Raw genomic sequence first — 19,819 nt, 5'->3', positions numbered from 1 at the left:
GAACATTGTGTGTAATTTTTTATTCCGGGCGTATGTTATTTCTTTTAGTCCATACAGCATTTTTGGGATTTTCAGGGCTTGGGTGTTTCAGGTAGCCGGAAAAAAAAAGCCCAATCCATATATGGCTGAATGCACACCCCTAGTCAAAGTCTTTAATGTAGGTACACTCAATAAATTACATCCTGAATCAGGTGCATACAGGATATCTCCAGTTTCATTTAGGCATTTTTTGTGAGGTGTGCTACAGCATAAACTTTGCCTTGAATCAGTATGCATACACCTTTAGCAATTTTTTATTTTTTCTCACTTTCATTAAATTCATCAAAGAAATCTTTGCAGTGCATGCTGTGACTAGACTCTCCACTGTCAATTAGCCACTAATTAGTTCCTGATTCTGTTTCAGCATAATCATAAATAAGGCTTTTCTGGTCTATTAGTTTTTTTAAAAAAACCTTTTTTTTCTTCATAGGCTGCATTAGGACCATCAAACTTTTGATTTTTAAAATTGCATCTATTTGTTTATAGCTTGTGTGCTATTCCTGTGTGTCTTAGAAAAACGACCATTAACTGGTGGCTCTCTACAGTTCATTGCAAAGTGACCCTTTTTATTGCAATTAAAACAATGCAGCAATTGGTTTTTCTCCCTTTCTCTGGGTGAGACCTATTATTTCAAATTCTTTCTAGAAATGTAACTTCAACCATTTGGTGTTTCAAATTCAATAAGCTGTTTTGAGCATTCTGTCCACAATTCTTTTAGTTTGAATTGAAATTTTTTGCATCTTTCTTTTGGCTTTGACTCTGCAAACTCACAGTCTAATTCTTTCCCTTTCTTTGTAGGATTCTCTAAGAGATGATGGCTGATATCCTGACCAAACTTCTACAAGACACAGATTCGAAAAACTATAAGCTGAAAATGGAGAACTCTTGCATGTTATGTTAAAAAGGGTGTTGGATATTGTAACTCTGAATGCAAGGATCTGGGAGGGAAAGGTACCCCCCCCCCCCCGCTGTACACATTCATGCAAAGTTTCAATATTCAACACTGCATAGGCTTTCAATAGATGGTAGACTATAACAGTTGGTACAAACTCTATATGAGCCCTGTTTTGGGCAAGTATGGTGTAGTACCAAAGGTCATTTAACTAAGTTTCCTTTGGAAAAGGCATTAGGCAGGGATGTCTTTTGGCTCCCTTTCTATTCAGTTTGTATTAGGGATGGACATGAACTGACTTATGAACTGAATTTCATGATGAACCAAATCAGTTTGTTGGATTGCAAACCATGATACAGGCAATCATGTTGCTTATGAACCACCCATGAACTGCCATGCGTTTTGCAGTGGTTCATTAAGTTTGTTAGAGTGGTTTGTTGGCCAGACATGCTAGCGCCAATAAATCAGTTGTCAAAGCAACGGGATGTTTGTGTGTGTGTGTGGACTTCTGCAGCCTTGGAAACACCAATCTTAACCCTCCAAAGGTTGATAGGCAGCTCTGGCTGCCAACAAGAGAGCTCCCATTCTGCTTTATGGGACAGAAGGGATATAACCCCTTACCTCACACACAGCTGCTTTCAGTTTGTCGCAGGCAGCTAGGCAGGCAGGAGAAGAAGACTGTAATAGGTGATTTTAACTACCCGCAGATTGACTGGGTCAATATGTGTTCAGGTCGAGAGAAAGAGATTGAGTTTCTAGATGCTCTCAATGACTGTGCTATGGAGCAGATGGTAACGGAACCTACCAGGGGTGGGGCGATCCTGGATTTGGTCCTAAGTAATGCCCAAGACTTGGTAAGAGATGTAACAGTGATTGCACCGCTTGGGAGCAGTGACCATAACGCTACTGATTTCACCATTTGTATAAATAGAGAGTTGCTTCAAAAGACCAGCACAACCACGTTTAACTTTAAAAGGGGTAAATTCTCTGAGATGAGGAGGCATGTGAAGAGGAAACTGAAAGGAAAGGTAAATACAGTCAAAACCCTTGGGGAAGCTTGGAGGATATTTAAAACTACAATCCTAGAAGCTCAGATAAAATATATACCACAAGTTAGGAAAGGCACAAACAGGTATAAGAGAAGGCCTGTGTGGTTAACAAACAAAGTAATGGAAGCTGTAAAAGGTAAGAAGGACTCCTTTAAGCGGTGGAAAACCAGTCCAAGTGAGATTAATAAAAGGGAACACAGGCTGTGGCAAATCAAATGCAAGACTGTGATCAGGCAGGCAAAAAGGGACTATGAGGAGCATATGGCAAAAAACATAAAGACCAACAATAAAAATTTCTTCAAATATATTAGAAGTAGGAAACCAGCCAGGGAGGCAGTGGGGCCCTTGGATGACCATGGGGTAAAAGGATTACTGAAGGAGGATAGGGAAATGGCTGAGAAGCTGAATGCATTTTTTGCCTCCGTCTTCACTGTGGAAGATGAGAACTTTTTGCCCACCCCTGAACCACTAATGTTGGAAGGGGTGTTGAAAGACCTGAGTAAGACTGAGGTGACAAAAGAGGAGGTCCTACAACTAATAGACAAATTAAAAACTAATAAGTCACCGGGTCCGGATGGCATACATCCGAGAGTTCTGAAAGAACTCAAAGTTGAACTTGTGGCTCTTCTAACAAAAATCTGTAATCTTTCATTGAAATCTGCCTCCGTTCCTGAGGACTGGAAGGTAGCAAATGTCACCCCCATCTTTAAAAAGGGTTCCAGAGGAGATCCAGGAAATTACAGGCCAGTCAGTCTGACTTCAATACCGGGGAAGTTGGTAGAAACCATTATCAAGGACAGAATGAGTAGGCACATTGATGAACACGAGTTATTGAGGAAGACTCAGCATGGGTTCTGTAGGGGAAGATCATGCCTCACTAACCTGCTACATTTCTTTGAGGGGGTGAACAAACATGTGGACAAAGGAGACCCGATAGATGTTGTTTACCTTGACTTCCAGAAAGCTTTTGATAAAGTTCCTCATCAAAGGCTCCTTAGGAAGCTTGAGAGTCATGGAGTAAAAGGACAGGTCCTCTTGTGGATCAAAAACTGGCTGAGTAATAGGAAGCAGAGGGTGAGTATAAATGGGCAGTCTTCGCAGTGGAGGACGGTAAGCAGTGGCGTGCCGCAGGGCTCGGTACTGGGTCCCATGCTCTTTAACTTGTTCATAAATGATTTGGAGTTGGGAGTAAGCAGTGAAGTGGCCAAATTTGCAGATGACACTAAATTGTTCAGAGTGCTGAGAACCAGAGAGGATTGTGAGGCACTCCAAAGAGATCTGTTGAGGCTGGGTGAGTGGGCGTCAACGTGGCAGATGAGGTTCAATGTGGCCAAGTGCAAAGTAATGCACATTGGGGCCAAAAATCCCAGCTTCAAATACAAGTGAATGGAGTGTGAACTGGCAGAGACTGACCAAGAGAGAGATCTTGGGGTTGTGGTAGATAACTCACTGAAAATGTCAAGACAGTGTGCAATTGCAATAAAAAAGACCAACGCCATGCTGGGAATTCTTAGAAAGGGAATTGAAAACAAATCAGCCAGTATCATAATGCCCCTTTATAAATCGATGGAGCGGTCTCATTTGGAATACTGTTTGCAATTCTGGTCACCGCACCTCAAAAAGGATATTATAGCATTGGAAAAAGTCCAGAAAACAGCAACTAGAATGATTAAAGGTTTGGAACACTTTCCCTATGAAGAAAGGTTGAAACGCTTGGGGCTCTTTAGCTTGGAGAAACGTCAACTGCGGGGTGACATGATAGAGATTTACAAGATTATGCATGGGATGGAGAAAGCAGAGAAAGAAGTACTTTTCTCCCTTTCTCACAATACAAGAACTCATGGGCATTTGATGAAATTGCTGAGCAGTCAGGTTAAACCAGATAAAAGGAAGTACTTCTTCACCCAAAGGGCGATTAAGATGTGGAATTCACTGCTACAGGACGTGGTGGCGGCTACAAGCATAGCCAGCTTCAAGAGGGGGTTAGATGAAAATATGGAGCAGAGGTCCATCAGTGGCTATTAGCCACAGTGAGTATATATATATATATGTGTGTGTGTGTGTGTGTGTGTATGTATGTATATGTATATATATATATATATAATTTCTTTTGGCCACTGTGTGACACAGAGTGTTGGACTGGATGGGCCATTGGCCTGATCCAACATGGCTTCTCTTATGTTCTTGTGTTAAAGGCTCTGGGGGACCACATTCTCCCCTGAGTGGGATTTCTGTGCAGCTGTCCCAGCTGGGGAGGTGCCTGGAGGAGTCAGGACTCTGACCAAGCACTTCTAACCAGTTAAGTTCATGGACTCTAATCTGGGAGAACTGGGTTTAATTCCCCCACTCCTCCACATGCACCTGCTCAGTGACCTTGGGTCAGTCGCAATTTTTGAAAAAGCTGCTCTTTCAAGAGCAGTTCTCGAAAGAACTCTCTCAGTCCCACCTACCTCACAGGGTGTCTGTTGTGGGGAGAGGAAGGGAAAGGAGATTGTAAGCCACTCCAAGTGAAGAGTGAGGTATAAATCCCATATCCTCCTCTTCTTCTTCACCCATCTTTCTGCTACAGCCAAACAGAGGGGCAAAGCCAGTGGGTTCCATGGCTGAAGGCCCATATAACCCCACCCAGCTGGGGTGGTGTCTGGTGAGCCCAAGGTTCTGAGCCACACCTGTCCCTTTGCTCTGCTCCGAGGGGTTGGGGGGAACCTGGGAGTGGGTGGTGACATCATGTGACATGCTGATGTCACCTTGAAGTGATGTCATCACATTGGTGATGTCAGGGGCGGCGCTCTGGTTTTAGGGTAGAACTCTATGGTAAGATTGGCATCAAACCAATCAAAATCAGCATCCGTGGTGGGCAGAAGCTCCAAAAACTGGGGGATCCCTTCCCAAAACTGGGGAAGGGCAACCATGTCCCTGTCGCCCAGTCTTTCACCAGGTGCTAGCTGCTGGCTGCCAACCTTACTTCTATCTCCTAGGATTGTTGTATGGATAAAACCAGGAAGAACCATGGCCTGGAGCTCTTTGGGGGAAAAGTGGGATAAAAATGTAAGTTAGTGTTAGTGAACAACTTCCAAAATAGTTTGTCTCAGTTTCTGTCTGTCTCTGTATTACACACGCAGAAAGAGCCACCAGAATCGTTCAGTAGCAGTGAAAGACCCTATATTCTGCAAGAGCCGGTTAAAACTTGCTTAACCCAACATGACTCAGAAACGCTTAGGGAAGCCCATCTGGTCTGGCTTTCACCAGACGGAGATTTGTAAGGCTGCAATAACAATAAAGTCATTTTTTTTTTTACACAAAATGTGGGCAATTTGTCCCTGCAGCTATAACAACATTTAATAGCAAAATTGGGTCAGTTTCTTTATAGAACCCCTATTCAGGTGGAGGCTGTTGGGGAGCAAATAGATAAACTTTTATTGCAGTTTTGTGTAAGACGGCAGGAGCACCAAAGGCAGTTGCTGGTGTTACTCTGCACGCAGATTTGGCACAATATTCTTTGGAGGCCCAAATATGGACTGCAACATTTAGGTTTTGGCTGAAAATACACTTTACAACAGCAGAGGGTACATTCAGACACACTAAATAACATGCTTTGCAGCTGGATTTTTACTATGTAAGAATGGCAAAATCCACTTGGAAACAGTCACTGTGTGAAAGCATCCAGAGAGTGACTATCTGTATTATTTGAAAAAGAATAGAGATACAAACCCTTGGGTAAGGCTGATAGAGGCATGATTGCAGCTATTGAGGGTATCCATAGCTGATGTTCATAGCTTAGGGATGTCAGCTTCATGAACAATTATAATAAAGAGCCTGTATTAATTGCATTCCTAAATACTAGTAGGAGATCCTGTAGAGTATGTTCTCTGCTATATTTGGATTTTGCCCTGCCAAACTTCTTTCATTATATTTTGAGTTTTTGACAGTACTCAAATATAGGAGACTATTTATGTTAAGAGCCCCATGGTGCAGTGTGGTAAGCTGCAGTATTGCAGTCCAAGCTCTGCTCATGACCTGAGTTCAATCCTGGCGGAAGCTGGGTTCAGATAGCCGGCTCAAGGTTGACTCAGCCTTCCATCCTTCCGAGGTTGGTAAAATGAGTCCCCAGCTTGCTGGGGGTAAAGTGTAGAGACTGGGGAAGGCAAGGGCAAACCACCCTGTAAAAAGTCTGCTGTGAAAACATTGTGAAAGCAACGTCACCCCAGAGTTGGAAACGACTGGTGCTTGCACAGGGACCTTTCCTTTCCTTTCCCACTATAATTGCTGTGGTGAAAGTGGCTCCGGCCAGAAGGGAGTTTGAGGGAGAGCCCCCAAAACTGCAGGGCAGCTTCAGGGGACTCTCCCACATGCAATCCCCCTGGCCCAAAAAGACTGCACCCAACTGTGGGCACTCCAAAAGGAACAATGATGAGAAAAAACCAATTAGCCACTTGCCCACCATAAGAGCCCCGTGGCACAGAGTGTTAAAGTTGCAGTACTGCAGTCCTAAGCTCTGCTCACGACCTGAGTTTGATCCCTGGTGGAAGCTGGGTTTTCAGGTAGTCGGCTCGAGGTTGACTCAGCCTTCCATCCTTCCGAGGTCGGTAAAATGAGTCCTCAGCTTGCTGGGGGTAAAGTGTAGAGACTGGGGAAGGCAGGGGCAAACCACCCCGTCAAACGTCTGCCGTGAAACTGTTGTGATGCAACATCACCCCAGGGTCGGAAACGACTGGTGTTTGCACAGGGGACTGCCTTGACCTTTATTTATGTTGGCTTGGCTGAATGCTGTCCCTTTGGAGGATTCAGGGGAGGATTCCTTTTGCAGACAGGCTTTGTAACTGTGGAACAAGAAAAAACTGGCACTCTAAAACATTGTTTATTTGAATGGTTTATTTCAGTCAGGCTGCACTGGATCTCCCCTTTTAGACATGATATGGCAACATTATTTTCTTTATAACAGATTGCTAAACTATTGGCATGAATGTAAGTTAAAGCTACCCAGGTAGTAGTAAAGTTTTTGTCAGCTGTCATTAAACATAAAAATAGGAAGGTTGATATTTAGTTGATTTTGAGTTACCTGACTTATAAGTGTGAGCTGTTCAAAACCATTGGGCTATAAGAAAGGAATCGTTGAAAAGAGAGAGGGCGCATTCACACTACACTAAGTAATGCATTTTGCAATTGGATTTTTACTCTGTAAGAATAGCAAAAATCCAGTTGCAAAACACATTATTTAGTGTAGTATGATTGCACCCAGAGAGTCCTCTCGAGTCTCAATGAGGAAGGTGAATGATAAATGAAGTAAAGGAGTATCCATAGTCATGTCCCCTACATCCCCATGTTTAGGAGTGGCGGTGAAAGACAGAACAGAGTGTACAGATACATTATGTTCACTCCTATACACCTCCACAGGCTTTTGAACTAATGCTGAACACTAAATCTCTCTGAGATCAATGTGTTTCGACTCCTCTTCTTTCCAGGGCTTCTCTGGAAGTGCAGCTGGCAACTTGCACATCTAGGGGAAGGAAGCAAAGTTGATTTACCCCATGTGGGGTGCAAATCAAAAGAAATTTCATTTCTGGGAGCTCCACTGAAAAGGGTGGGAACTGGACAAGAACAAAATTAAATGGCAACCTTGCAAGCTGATGATACTCTGAGTTACATGTTACATCATATGCAGGAGAGCCTGCCTTGGCGGGGAGGGTGGGATATAAATAAAAGTTTATTATTATTATTATTATTATTAGGAGAGGGGATATGCAGTATGGATGGAAATGTTTTATTATATATTTTATTTTTGAAATGATATGTTTGTTAATTGCTATTGTTTTTAAACTGCTGTTAGCCGCCCTGAGCCTGTCAGGGGAGGGCAGGATATAAATTTGATTGATAGATTGAAGGATGATAGGATGGATGGATGGATAGATAGATAGATAGATAGATAGATAGATAGATAGATAGATAATGGATGGATGGATGGATGGATGGATGGATGGATGGATGGATGGTAGATAGATGATAGATAGATAGATGACGGATAGATAGATAGACAGATAGATGATGGATGGATGGAAGATAGATGATAGATAGATAGATAGATAGATAGATAGATAGATAGATAGATAGATAGATAGATAGATGATGGATGGAAGATAGATAGATAGATAGATAGATAGATAGATAGATAGATAGATAGATAGATAGATAGATAGATAGATGATGGATGGAAGATAGATAGATAGATAGATAGATAGATAGATAGATAGATAGATAGATGATAGATAGATAGATGATAGATAGATAGATAGATAGATAGATAGATAGATAGATAGATAGATAGATAGATAGATGGATGGATGGATGGTAGATAGATGATAGATAGATAGATGACGGATAGATAGATAGACAGATAGATGATGGATGGATGGAAGATAGATGATAGATAGATAGATAGATAGATAGATAGATAGATAGATAGATAGATAGATAGATAGATAGATAGATAGATAGATAGATAGATGATGGATGGAAGATAGATAGATAGATAGATAGATAGATAGATAGATAGATAGATAGATAGATAGATAGATGATAGATGATAGACAGACAGACAGACAGACAGACAGACAGATAGATAGATAGATAGATAGATAATGGATGGATGGATGGATGGATGGATGGATGGATGGTAGATAGATAGATAGATAGACAGATAGATGATGGATGGATGGAAGATAGATAGATAGATAGATAGATAGATAGATAGATAGATAGATAGATAGATAGATAGATAGATAGATGATGGATGGATGGATGGATGGATGGATAGATAGATAGATAGATAGATAGATAGATAGATAGATAGATAGATAGATAGATAGATAGATAGAGCAGTGATATCACTCAGCAGCTCAGGAGTCATACATGACTCTTTGACATGCTGCCTGTGGCTCTTCTAAGTACCATTCCCCATTGTATCCACCCCATGTTTCAGGAAGTATGCAATTTCTTTAGAGATTAGGATAGCTTTGTCATTACTGTGGGCCCAAGATACTTGTCCATGAGGAGCAGATCAAGGTTGTGGGGATGCCAGTGTTCTGTGTATGAGGCTGGGTCCACACATTTAACTGATACACTAGCTCATGAAATACACTAGCTCATGATACACTAGCTCATGAAACACTAGCTCATGAAATAAAGCTCCTTGCAAGTAGAGACATGGAAGACATGGAAGTAGTGACAGACTTCACATTTCTGGGATCCAAGATCACTGCAGATGGCGACTGTAGCCATGAAATTAAAAGATGTTTGCTCCTTGGGAGGACAGCTATGGCAAACCTGGGCAGTATAATAAAAAGTAGAGACATCACCCTGCCAACAAAAGTCCGTATAGTCAAAGGGATGGTATTCCCTGTAGTAATGTATGGCTGTGAGAGCTGGACCATAAGGAAGGCTGAGCGCAGAAGAATAGATGGTTTTGAGCTGTGGTGCTGGAGAAGAATCTTGAAAGATCCTTGGACTGCAAGAAGATCAAATCAGTCAGTTCCAAGGGAAATCAACCCTGACTGTTCACTGAAAGGTCAGATGCTGAAGCTGAAGCTCAAATACTTTGGCCACCAAATGAGAAGGGAGCACTCCCTGGAGAAGACCCTGATGCTGGGAAAGACAGAAGGCAAAAGAAGAAAGGGACGGCAAAAGTTGAGATGGCTGGACAGTGTTACTGATGTAACTAACACAAATTTGAGCAGACTTCGGAGGATGGTGGAAGACAGGAGGGCCTGGTGTGATTTTGTCCATAGGCTCACAAAGAGTCAGACTCGACTGTGCGACTGAACAACAACAACAAAATTATAATAGAGAAGCACTTCTTTTTGAACATCTTATCTAATGAAGAGTTCTTGGGAGCCCAAAAGCTTACACACGGTTTCGTGCCATAACTCTGACTTGCAATCTCTCACCACCACTCCAGATACGCAAGCACTCACTAAGTTTCAACGGTGCTTGGAAGAGGCAACCCTATATCTATACATTTTATAGTTATTTAAGGAGGACCCACAAGACTTCCCATCTTTCCCCTTTCATTGGCCCTCAAGTTCCATCACCTCAACAGGCCTGGCTGCTGTGGCAGCAGTGGCTCAGGCTCACGGCCCTGCTCCTTCCTACTTCCAGGAAATTTACAGGGAGGCCACATGTTTGTCTTGGACCGTACCCTACAAAAGAAATGCCACCCGCCACACTCTGCCAAAATACTCGCTCTACTTTTGCTCACGGCATTTCATACCATATGGAAGATTTGCTATTACACAGTTAACTCTCTCAGCTTTAAAAGGCCCGACCCAAAATAACAATAGCAACAACAGCTTCATCACAGAAAGAAGAATTAAAGAAAGGAAGGGATTCCTCAGAGACACATCTAGAGAACTGGAGAGAAGTATGCACAGAAACTGGAGAGAAGTACCACAGAAACTGAGCTCATGCCCCCCCAAAGTACTTACAAAGTACGTAATGTTTAATTTTTTTTCAAGGGATGAACATAAGAACATAAGAGAAGCCATGTTGGATCAGGCCAATGGCCCATCCAGTCCAACACTCTGTGTCACATAAGAACATAAGAGAAGCCATGTTGGATCAGGCCAATGGCCCATCCAGTCCAACACTCTTTGTCACAGAAGAACATAAGAGAAGCCATGCTGGATCACTCTGTGTCACACAGTGGCCCAAAAAATTTTATATATATATATATATATATATATATATATATATATATATATATATATATATATACATACACACACACACACACACATATGGAGCAGAGGTCCATCAGTGGCTATTAGCCACAGCGTGTGTGTGTGTGTGTGTATATATATATACACACATACACTGTGGCTAATAGCCACTGATGGACCTCTGCAGCCATACAGATCATTATGGGGCAACCTCTTCCCCAGGGCATTTGTAAAATACAGTCATTCAGTATAGGTGATGTTTCAAAAATTAAACTGAATGATGACACTCTCACCTGCAACCGTTTGACAGCCTGGCCTAGAGACCTTTCAACAGCTTTAATGCCATTTTCCAGCCGGAGGCTTTGCTGCCCCTGAATATCAATTTCCCCTTTTACTTTGTTGATCTTTTCTTGGACGACGTCTTCGTTGACTTTTGACTCCTGCCCTTCCTGGTGTAACTTTTCTGCCTCCAGGTCACTTTCCACGCTGTGAATCTGGGCCGCATATTCCTTCAGCTTGCTCTCACAGTCCACAATTCTTTGCTGGATATCCTGGAGCTGATCTTTCAGTTGCTTCTCGTTCTCCTGCTCAATCTGGAGCTCGTTCTCCCAGAATTCCTCCTCCTCGATTTCCACCTCATTCCTTTTGATCTTCTGCTCCAGTTTGACTATTTCATCTTTCAGGCTGTAACTGTACCTCTGTTCCCAGTACTGGATTGAAGCATTGTTAGAGTCCAGCTGTTTCTCGATTGACTGAAGCTTCTCTGTCTGGAGGTGAATCAGTTTCTTTAACTCATTAATGGTCGTCTTGCAGTTGAGAACTTTCTGTTTGAACTCTGACTCTTTACCTTTGCCAAATATGTCCATTAATCCTTTTGTGCCACCAGTGAAAGTCAAAGATTTCCTTTTTGGCTCTCTCCTTTTTATTGCCTTGTCATTCTGGGGCCGCAGCTTGGCTAGGGGAGGTAAACTCTGCCGATACAAAGTTCTTTCAGGTATCCGAGCAACGCTGTCCGAGGTTGGCCTCTCACTGAACGATGGTCCTGTGCGCCTTAAGACTAACTGTACATCACTAGCATATTGCCCCCATTTGTTCAAGGAGATGATGGGGTTTTCATGAGGTGCCAGGTGCCTTTCGGTATCTCTCCATTTCTCTATCAAGGTGTACCTTCCTGTACGACCTAGAAGAGAAAAATCAGAGGTTGAAACTGCATGCAACATCTAACACAATCCTACACAGGGAGCGATTGGCTAAAGAGACAGCTCCACAACAGCCAAGAAATGGGACAGTTTGTCAAACCATGGATTAATAAAGTAATCAATATTTGGAACACTTCCCATGCTTGTGTAAACTTTAAAAAGTGAGAGCAGTTGTTTACATTTGCACAGGTTGTCACAGCATTGCTATGAAAGCAATGGGGAGGGACGGTGGCTCAGTGGTAGAGCATCTGCTTGGGAAGCAGAAGGTCCCAGGTTCAGTCCCTGGCATCTCCAAAAGAGCGTCCAGGCAAATAGGTGTGAAAAGCCGCAGCCTGAGACCCTAGAGAGCCGCTGCCAGTCTGAGAAGACAATACTGACTTTTATGGACTGAGAGTCTGATTCAGTATAAGGCAGCTTCATATGTTCATATGTTCAAAGCTTATTTTCAAACAGAGCTAACAACCCCCCTGCACACTGCAAACACGGGAAGTTTATTAAGGGGGGGGCTGCTATCAGGCCCATTGTTAGGTTTTTTTTGTTTGCACGGCATTTTTTTTCTTGTGGGGCAGCTGAAAATAAATAAAAGAAATAATAAATTGCAGCTCTTCCAACATGAATTGTATTTTAAGTCGCCCACCCCCCCGCACCTCTGTTTTGACATAGCATCAAACTTGAGTATTCAGTATGAGTGGAGAGTCAGGGAAGATGGAAAGGTGTCTGCAACCTGGACTCCCCTGACCCTTTCCCATGGCAAAAGGGACGAGGCCAGTCTCACCCCCCTACCTATAGCCATTTTTTCTTCAGGAACAACTAGCAAAGAGGTCCTGTCCTCACTTCTTATCTGCCTGTATCTCTTCCCCCCCCCCCACACACACACTGAAAATATAAAGGAAAAAGAGCCAAGAAGGTCTTCACGCCCCCGCCCCCCAAATTATCCTTAGACAAGTCACTCTTTCTCTCCCTTCCAAGGTTTAAAAGTATCTCCTTTCCTCCCTGCCCCTCCAAGTACTAACTTGTGCAGACAGCCCCCCTTCAGCCAGAGTTAGGGGAAGAGGGAGAGACTTCTACACTCTGCACTGGCCCTGGGAGGAGGAGCAAGAGCAGCGGCAAGCTCAGGAGCCACAATTGCAGCTGATGCACTGGAGGAAGGAAATACACAGGTAGAGAGGGAGGGTGGAGAGGGAGGCAGGGCGGACAGGGAGGGACAGCTGGTGAGGTCACGTGTAGGGTTACCAACAAATCAGGAAAAGGCAGCAAATTAGGAAGTGCGGAGAGTGCAGCCTGCACTGCAGCCTGACTTTACTGGATTTGTATTCCATCCTTCCCACAAGCAGGCTCAGGGCAGGTTCAATCATTTAAAAAAAATGTAAAAATATTTATAGCCTTGTGGGCCTGGCTGCCGTACCACTTGGATCATGAGCTGTGCTGGGCTTGAAGGGTAACAAGTACTTCAAACTAGCAATAAGCTTTGCCTCAGGGGGGCTTTCTAAACAAAGGTGTCTTATTCTTTAAACTCAGAAAATCTTGGAGGTGGAGAAAGGAGAAACAAAACATAATTTTCCCTCTGCCTGGTTAAAACGGCAATCTGAAGCAACAAGTAAGAGCGGAACTTGGAATCAGAGCTGCTAAACAGGGCAAAAATGGGAGGATCCATAAGAACATCAGAGAAGCCCTGTTGGATCAGGCCAATGGCCCCTCCAGTCCAACACTCTGTGTCACAGAAGAACATAAGAGAAGCCCTGTTGGATCAGGCCAGTGGCCCATCCAGTCCGACACTCTGTGTCACATAAGAACATAAGAGAAGCCCTGTTGGATCAGGCCAGTGGCCCATCCAGTCCGACACTCTGTGTCACATAAGAACATAAGAGAAGCCCTGTTGGATCAGGCCAATGGCCCATCCAGTCCAACACTCTGTGTCACATAAGAACATAAGAGAAGCCCTGTTGGATCAGGCCAGTGGCCCATCCAGTCCGACACTCTGTGTCACATAAGAACATAAGAGAAGCCCTGTTGGATCAGGCCAGTGGCCCATCCAGTCCGACACTCTGTGTCACATAAGAACATAAGAGAAGCCCTGTTGGATCAGGCCAATGGCCCATCCAGTCCAACACTCTGTGTCACAGAAGAACATAAGAGAAGCCCTGTTGGATCAGGCCAGTGGCCCATCCAGTCCGACACTCTGTGTCACATAAGAACATGAGAGAAGCCCTGTTGGATCAGGCCAGTGGCCCATCCAGTCCGACACTCTGTGTCACATAAGAACATAAGAGAAGCCCTGTTGGATCAGGCCAATGGCCCATCCAGTCCAACACTCTGTGTCACATAAGAACATAAGAGAAGCCCTGTTGGATCAGGCCAGTGGCCCATCCAGTCCGACACTCTGTGTCACATAAGAACATAAGAGAAGCCCTGTTGGATCAGGCCAATGGCCCATCCAGTCCAACACTCTGTGTCACAGAAGAACATAAGAGAAGCCCTGTTGGATCAGGCCAGTGGCCCATCCAGTCCGACACTCTGTGTCACATAAGAACATGAGAGAAGCCCTGTTGGATCAGGCCAGTGGCCCATCCAGTCCGACACTCTGTGTCACATAAGAACATAAGAGAAGCCCTGTTGGATCAGGCCAATGGCCCATCCAGTCCAACACTCTGTGTCACATAAGAACATAAGAGAAGCCCTGTTGGATCAGGCCAGTGGCCCATCCAGTCCGACACTCTGTGTCACATAAGAACATAAGAGAAGCCCTGTTGGATCAGGCCAATGGCCCATCCAGTCCAACACTCTGTGTCACATAAGAACATGAGAGAAGCCCTGTTGGATCAGGCCAGTGGCCCATCCAGTCCAACACTCTGTGTCACATAAGAACATGAGAGAAGCCCTGTTGGATCAGGCCAGTGGCCCATCCAGTCCGACACTCTGTGTCACATAAGAACATAAGAGAAGCCCTGTTGGATCAGGCCAATGGCCCATCCAGTCCAACACTCTGTGTCACATAAGAACATAAGAGAAGCCATGTTGGATCAGGCCAATGGCCCTTCCAGTCCAACACTCTGGGTCACATAAGAACATAAGAGAAGCCCTGTTGGATCAGGCCAGTGGCCCATCCAGTCCGACACTCTGTGTCACATAAGAACATAAGAGAAGCCATGTTGGATCAGGCCAATGGCCCCTCCAGTCCAACACTCTGTGTCACATAAGAACATAAGAGAAGCCCTGTTGGATCAGGCCAGTGGCCCATCCAGTCCGACACTCTGTGTCACATAAGAACATAAGAGAAGCCCTGTTGGATCAGGCCAATGGCCCATCCAGTCCAACACTCTGTGTCACATAAGAACATAAGAGAAGCCCTGCTGGATCAGGCCAGTGGCCCATCCAGTCCAACACTCTGCGTCACAGAAGAACATAAGAGAAGCCCTGTTGGATCAGGCCAGTGGCCCATCCAGTCCAACACTCTGTGTCACATAAGAACATAAGAGAAGCCCTGCTGGATCAGGCCAGTGGCCCATCCAGTCCAACACTCTGCGTCACATAAGAACATAAGAGAAGCCCTGCTGGATCAGGCCAGTGGCCCATCCAGTCCAACACTCTGCGTCACAGAAGAACATAAGAGAAGCCCTGCTGGATCAGGCCAATGGCCCATCCAGTCCAACACTCTGCGTCACATAAGAACATAAGAGAAGCCCTGCTGGATCAGGCCAGTGGCTCATCCAGTCCAACACTCTGTGTCACATAAGAACATAAGAGAAGCCCTGCTGGATCAGGCCAATGGCCCATCCAGTCCAACACTCTGCGTCACATAAGAACATAAGAGAAGCCCTGCTGGATCAGGCCAATGGCCCATCCAGTCCAACACTCTGTGTCACATAAGAACATAAGAGAAGCCATGTTGGATCAGGCCAATGGCCCATCCAGTCCAACACTCTGTGTCACATAAGAACATAAGAGAAGCCCTGTTGGATCAGGCCAATGGCCCATCCAGTCCAACACTCTGCGTCACATAAGAACATAAGAGAAGCCCTGCTGGATCAGGCCAATGGCCCATCCAGTCCAACACTCTGTGTCACATAAGAACATAAGAGAAGCCCTGCTGGATCAGGCCAATGGCCCATCCAGTCCAACACTCTGTGTCACATAAGAACATAAGAGAAGCCCTGTTGGATCAGGCCAATGGCCCATCCAGTCCAACACTCTGCGTCACATAAGAACATAAGAGAAGCCCTGCTGGATCAGGCCAATGGCCCATCCAGTCCAACACTCTGTGTCACATAAGAACATAAGAGAAGCCATGTTGGAGCAGGCCAGTGGCCCATCCAGTCCAACACTCTGTGTCACATAAGAACATAAGAGAAGCCCTGTTGGATCAGGCCAATGGCCCATCCAGTCCAACACTCTGTGTCACATAAGAACATAAGAGAAGCCCTGTTGGATCAGGCCAATGGCCCATCCAGTCCAACACTCTGTGTCACATAAGAACATAAGAGAAGCCCTGCTGGATCAGGCCAGTGGCCCATCCAGTCCAACCCTCTGTGTCACATAAGAACATAAGAGAAGCCCTGTTGGATCAGGCCAGTGACCCCTCCAGTCCAACCCTCTGTGTCACATAAGAACATAAGAGAAGCCATGTTGGATCAGGCCAATGGCCCATCCAGTCCAACACTCTGCGTCACATAAGAACATAAGAGAAGCCCTGCTGGATCAGGCCAGTGGCCCATCCAGTCCAACACTCTGTGTCACACAGTGGCCAAAAAAAGTATATATATATATATGGACCTCTGCTCCATATTTTTATCTAACCCCCTCTTGAAGCTGGCTATGCTTGTGGCCGCCACCACCTCCTGTGGCAGTGAATTCCACATGTTAATCACCCTTTGGGTGAAGAAGTACTTCCTTTTACCCGTTTTAACCTGTCTGCTCAGCAATTTCATTGAATGCCCACGAGTTCTTGTATTGTGAGAAAGGGAGAAAAGTACCTCTTTCTCTACTTTCTCCATCCCATCCCAACTCTGTATCATGCTACAGAGTTCACCTCATTGCGAGTGGTGTGACCCTATTTGGTGTTGCGCCTGCTTACGCTCCTCGGAATAACTGAAGGGGCTGAAAGCTGAGAAGTCCTTGTGGACCTTGAAGCATAGCAAGTGAGTACAACAAATGACTAAAACAGTGACTACTCTGAAGTACATGCAACAGATCTATTTAGCACTTCAAAGACTACCCCAGAAAACCAAAGTATAGGCCAGTACGCAGGAGGGGGGCTGCAGCTAAAGGGCCACAACTACAGGTGAGCAGTATGGTTGTTCCCACTGTAGCCTTCAGCTTCAGCCCCTCATCTGTACTGTGGAAACAATAAGACCAGCCACTCAGGGAAAGATGAAATTGGAACTGGGAGACTTCCTGGCTCAAAACGCATTCTCGTAAGTACTCTGTCACATCAGCAAAGCTAAATATATACTTACTGTACAGACTGGCTTCATGCCAGTTCAATCTATAGCATTTCCCCTAAGAACACTGAATTCTCAGTGAGAAATTTAACAGCCTCCCCACCAAAACCTCTGCACTGCAGTACTCTCTGAGAAGAGGGAATAGCAGCTGTCAGTTAAAAGTCTACAGTATGATTCTGCCCATTATGTTGATTTGAGAAGTGTTTTCGTGCTTATTAACTAGTTGCCTGTTTTTATGATTAGTTATGAGGCCAGGATTTTATTTTTTTATGGTTAACAAATTAAGTGGAAATTTGACAGAATTGTGAGTTACATAAATGCAGACTAAACCAGCATGTGTCAGGCACTCCCTCTACAAACATGGGTGGTACAATAAACCTTTGATCGGAAGACTGGTTTCACTCACCTTGAAGCTGCCTTCTTGGTGGTGAGGGAGAGGGGCAGTCGTCCATGTGTGGGAAACAGGGTCCTCCTCTGTAATAGGGTCGGATCTTCCAATCAATCTACAAGGGAGGTAGTGGCCTGTCCCTTGGGCAGCCCCCCCCCCCCCGAGTCATCTCCAAGCCATATACACTTTAAGGAATTCCCAGGACAAACCCCCCAACATCAGTGTTTCCTCTAAGCTGAGTTAGCGTGAGCTAGCTCACAGAATTTTAGCCTCCATCTCACATCTTTTTGTCTTAGATCAGGAAAAATGACCCCAGAGCACAACAATTTATGCAGTAGCTCACAACTTTAATGCCAGTGGCTCACAAAATAGAACTTTTGTTCACAAGACTCTGCAGCTTAGAGGGAATATTGCCCAACATGCCATCAAAGTTTCAATTAAACACAACTACTTTTAATACTAGATTCTGCCACACATACAAACAAAACAAGAGCAACCTGAAACCTGCCCCTGTGCTTAACAATAGTAACAACCAAACAGAAAACCTTAGAGAAGTTCAGTTGCAGGGGGGGGGGGGGGGGTTGTAGAAACCAGCGTCCTCTCCATAACATGGACAGCCTCCCAAATAAAACCAGGTGGATAGGACTGCACAACTTCCAGACAACCAAGAAGGAAGCTTCTTGGTAAGTGAAACCAATCTTCCATTCTCCAGTGGTCTGAGTAGTAGGGCAGTCCTCCATGTGTGGGACACAGAAAAGCAATATGTCCCTGGGTGGGAAAGACTTCCATGTCTAGAGAGTATGCTGAAGCACGCTGTGCCCAAAGGCAGCCTCTACTGATGCCCCCTTGTCCACCCTGAAATGACTGGCGAAACAGTGTACCAACATCCAGGTATCTGCCTTACATATGGTTTCTAAGGATGGAAATGCCCTATAAGCAGCAGCAGGGCTGGCTTGTCCACTAGGCAAACTAGGCGGTTGCCAAGGGTGCCAGCAGGGTGGGGGTGCCAAATTCAGCCCCCCCCCCAGGCAAACGCCTAGCTTGCCCGTTCTCCAGCCTCCTCCTCCCTCCCTTCCCCACCCCAGGTCTATTTCAATGCCCGGAACGGGCTGAGCACTGTTCCCAGGTTATCTAAAGGCACCCCCCATCAATCAGCTGATCGCTGGGTAAAACCGCACCATGCACTGTCAGCCTTGGGGCAGGCCAGCAGCAGCATGAAGGAACTGTGTCCTAAAAGGGAAGCAGTGGCCTCTGACTCCTCCCCACTTCATTCCCATCCAGGAAATGGGGAGGAGGCAGCAGCAGTGGCCGCTGCCTTTCAGGACACAGTTTCTTCATGCTGCTGGCCTGCCCTGGGGCTGACAGTGAGCACGCTGCACAGTTTTACCTACCAATCAGGTGATCAGTGGGAAGGGGCACCTTTAGATAGCCCAGGAACGGCACTTGACCTGTTCCAGGCATTGAAATAGACCTGGGGTGGGGAAGGGAGGGAGGAGGAGGCAAAGTGGGAGGCGGGGGGGGGGGGGCGTGGGCAGGAGGTGCAGGGGGGTGCTGTGGAAGGGGGCTGCGGGTCACAAGTTTGCCTAGGGTGCCATGCACCCTCGGTCTGGTGCTGAGCAGCAGACACGGCTGCCCCATTTAAGAGTATAAACTGTGGGGTTTTCTGGAATTAGCGCCTCACTGCAGGATGTGTTAACAGAGAGCTCTCCAGAGAACGGTCCTGAATTAGGTGATTGGACCCCTCCTCCACCCAGGGAACTGAAGGGGAAACCTTGGTAAAGGTCCCCCCAGCCGGTGGCTTGACAGGAGACAGTGGTCTGAGTGACGGTTTGGTCCACAGATCTCCACTCGCCATGAAGCTCCTTCACCGAGATTGCCTAGATCGCCATCTTGGACAAGAGGTAACTTCTGGATTATTTTCAAACTTTTTTCTGTTGATCTGCATCCTTACAACCTAATTTCTTGCTTCTACAAGAACTGAACTTTCTAACTTCTGTTTTGCTTTGCTTACGGATTTATAATTCAAGGAGGATAATCTTTGTTAAGGGGGAGAACCTGAGACGGCTGCAGAAAAGGGGGAAGAGGGAGGGGCTACCCCCCTAA

The 19,819-nt window shown here is 45.3% G+C and overlaps 1 protein-coding gene across 1 annotated transcript in view; it reads right to left on the bottom strand.

Annotated features, from left to right (window-relative positions):
• The window catches only part of RASSF8 (Ras association domain family member 8), a 46,483-nt gene that overhangs the window by 12,801 nt on the left and 13,863 nt on the right, over positions 1 to 19,819 (bottom strand). The window contains exon 2 of the mRNA XM_060258338.1: positions 10,985 to 11,871. Within this exon, the coding sequence (XP_060114321.1) occupies positions 10,985 to 11,871 (887 nt within the window). The remainder of the gene's footprint in view (positions 1 to 10,984; positions 11,872 to 19,819) is intronic.

Source organism: Heteronotia binoei, chromosome 17, assembly GCF_032191835.1.
Source record: "Heteronotia binoei isolate CCM8104 ecotype False Entrance Well chromosome 17, APGP_CSIRO_Hbin_v1, whole genome shotgun sequence".
Taxonomy (NCBI): domain Eukaryota; kingdom Metazoa; phylum Chordata; class Lepidosauria; order Squamata; family Gekkonidae; genus Heteronotia; species Heteronotia binoei.
This window is presented reverse-complemented; position numbering and strand designations above follow the sequence as displayed.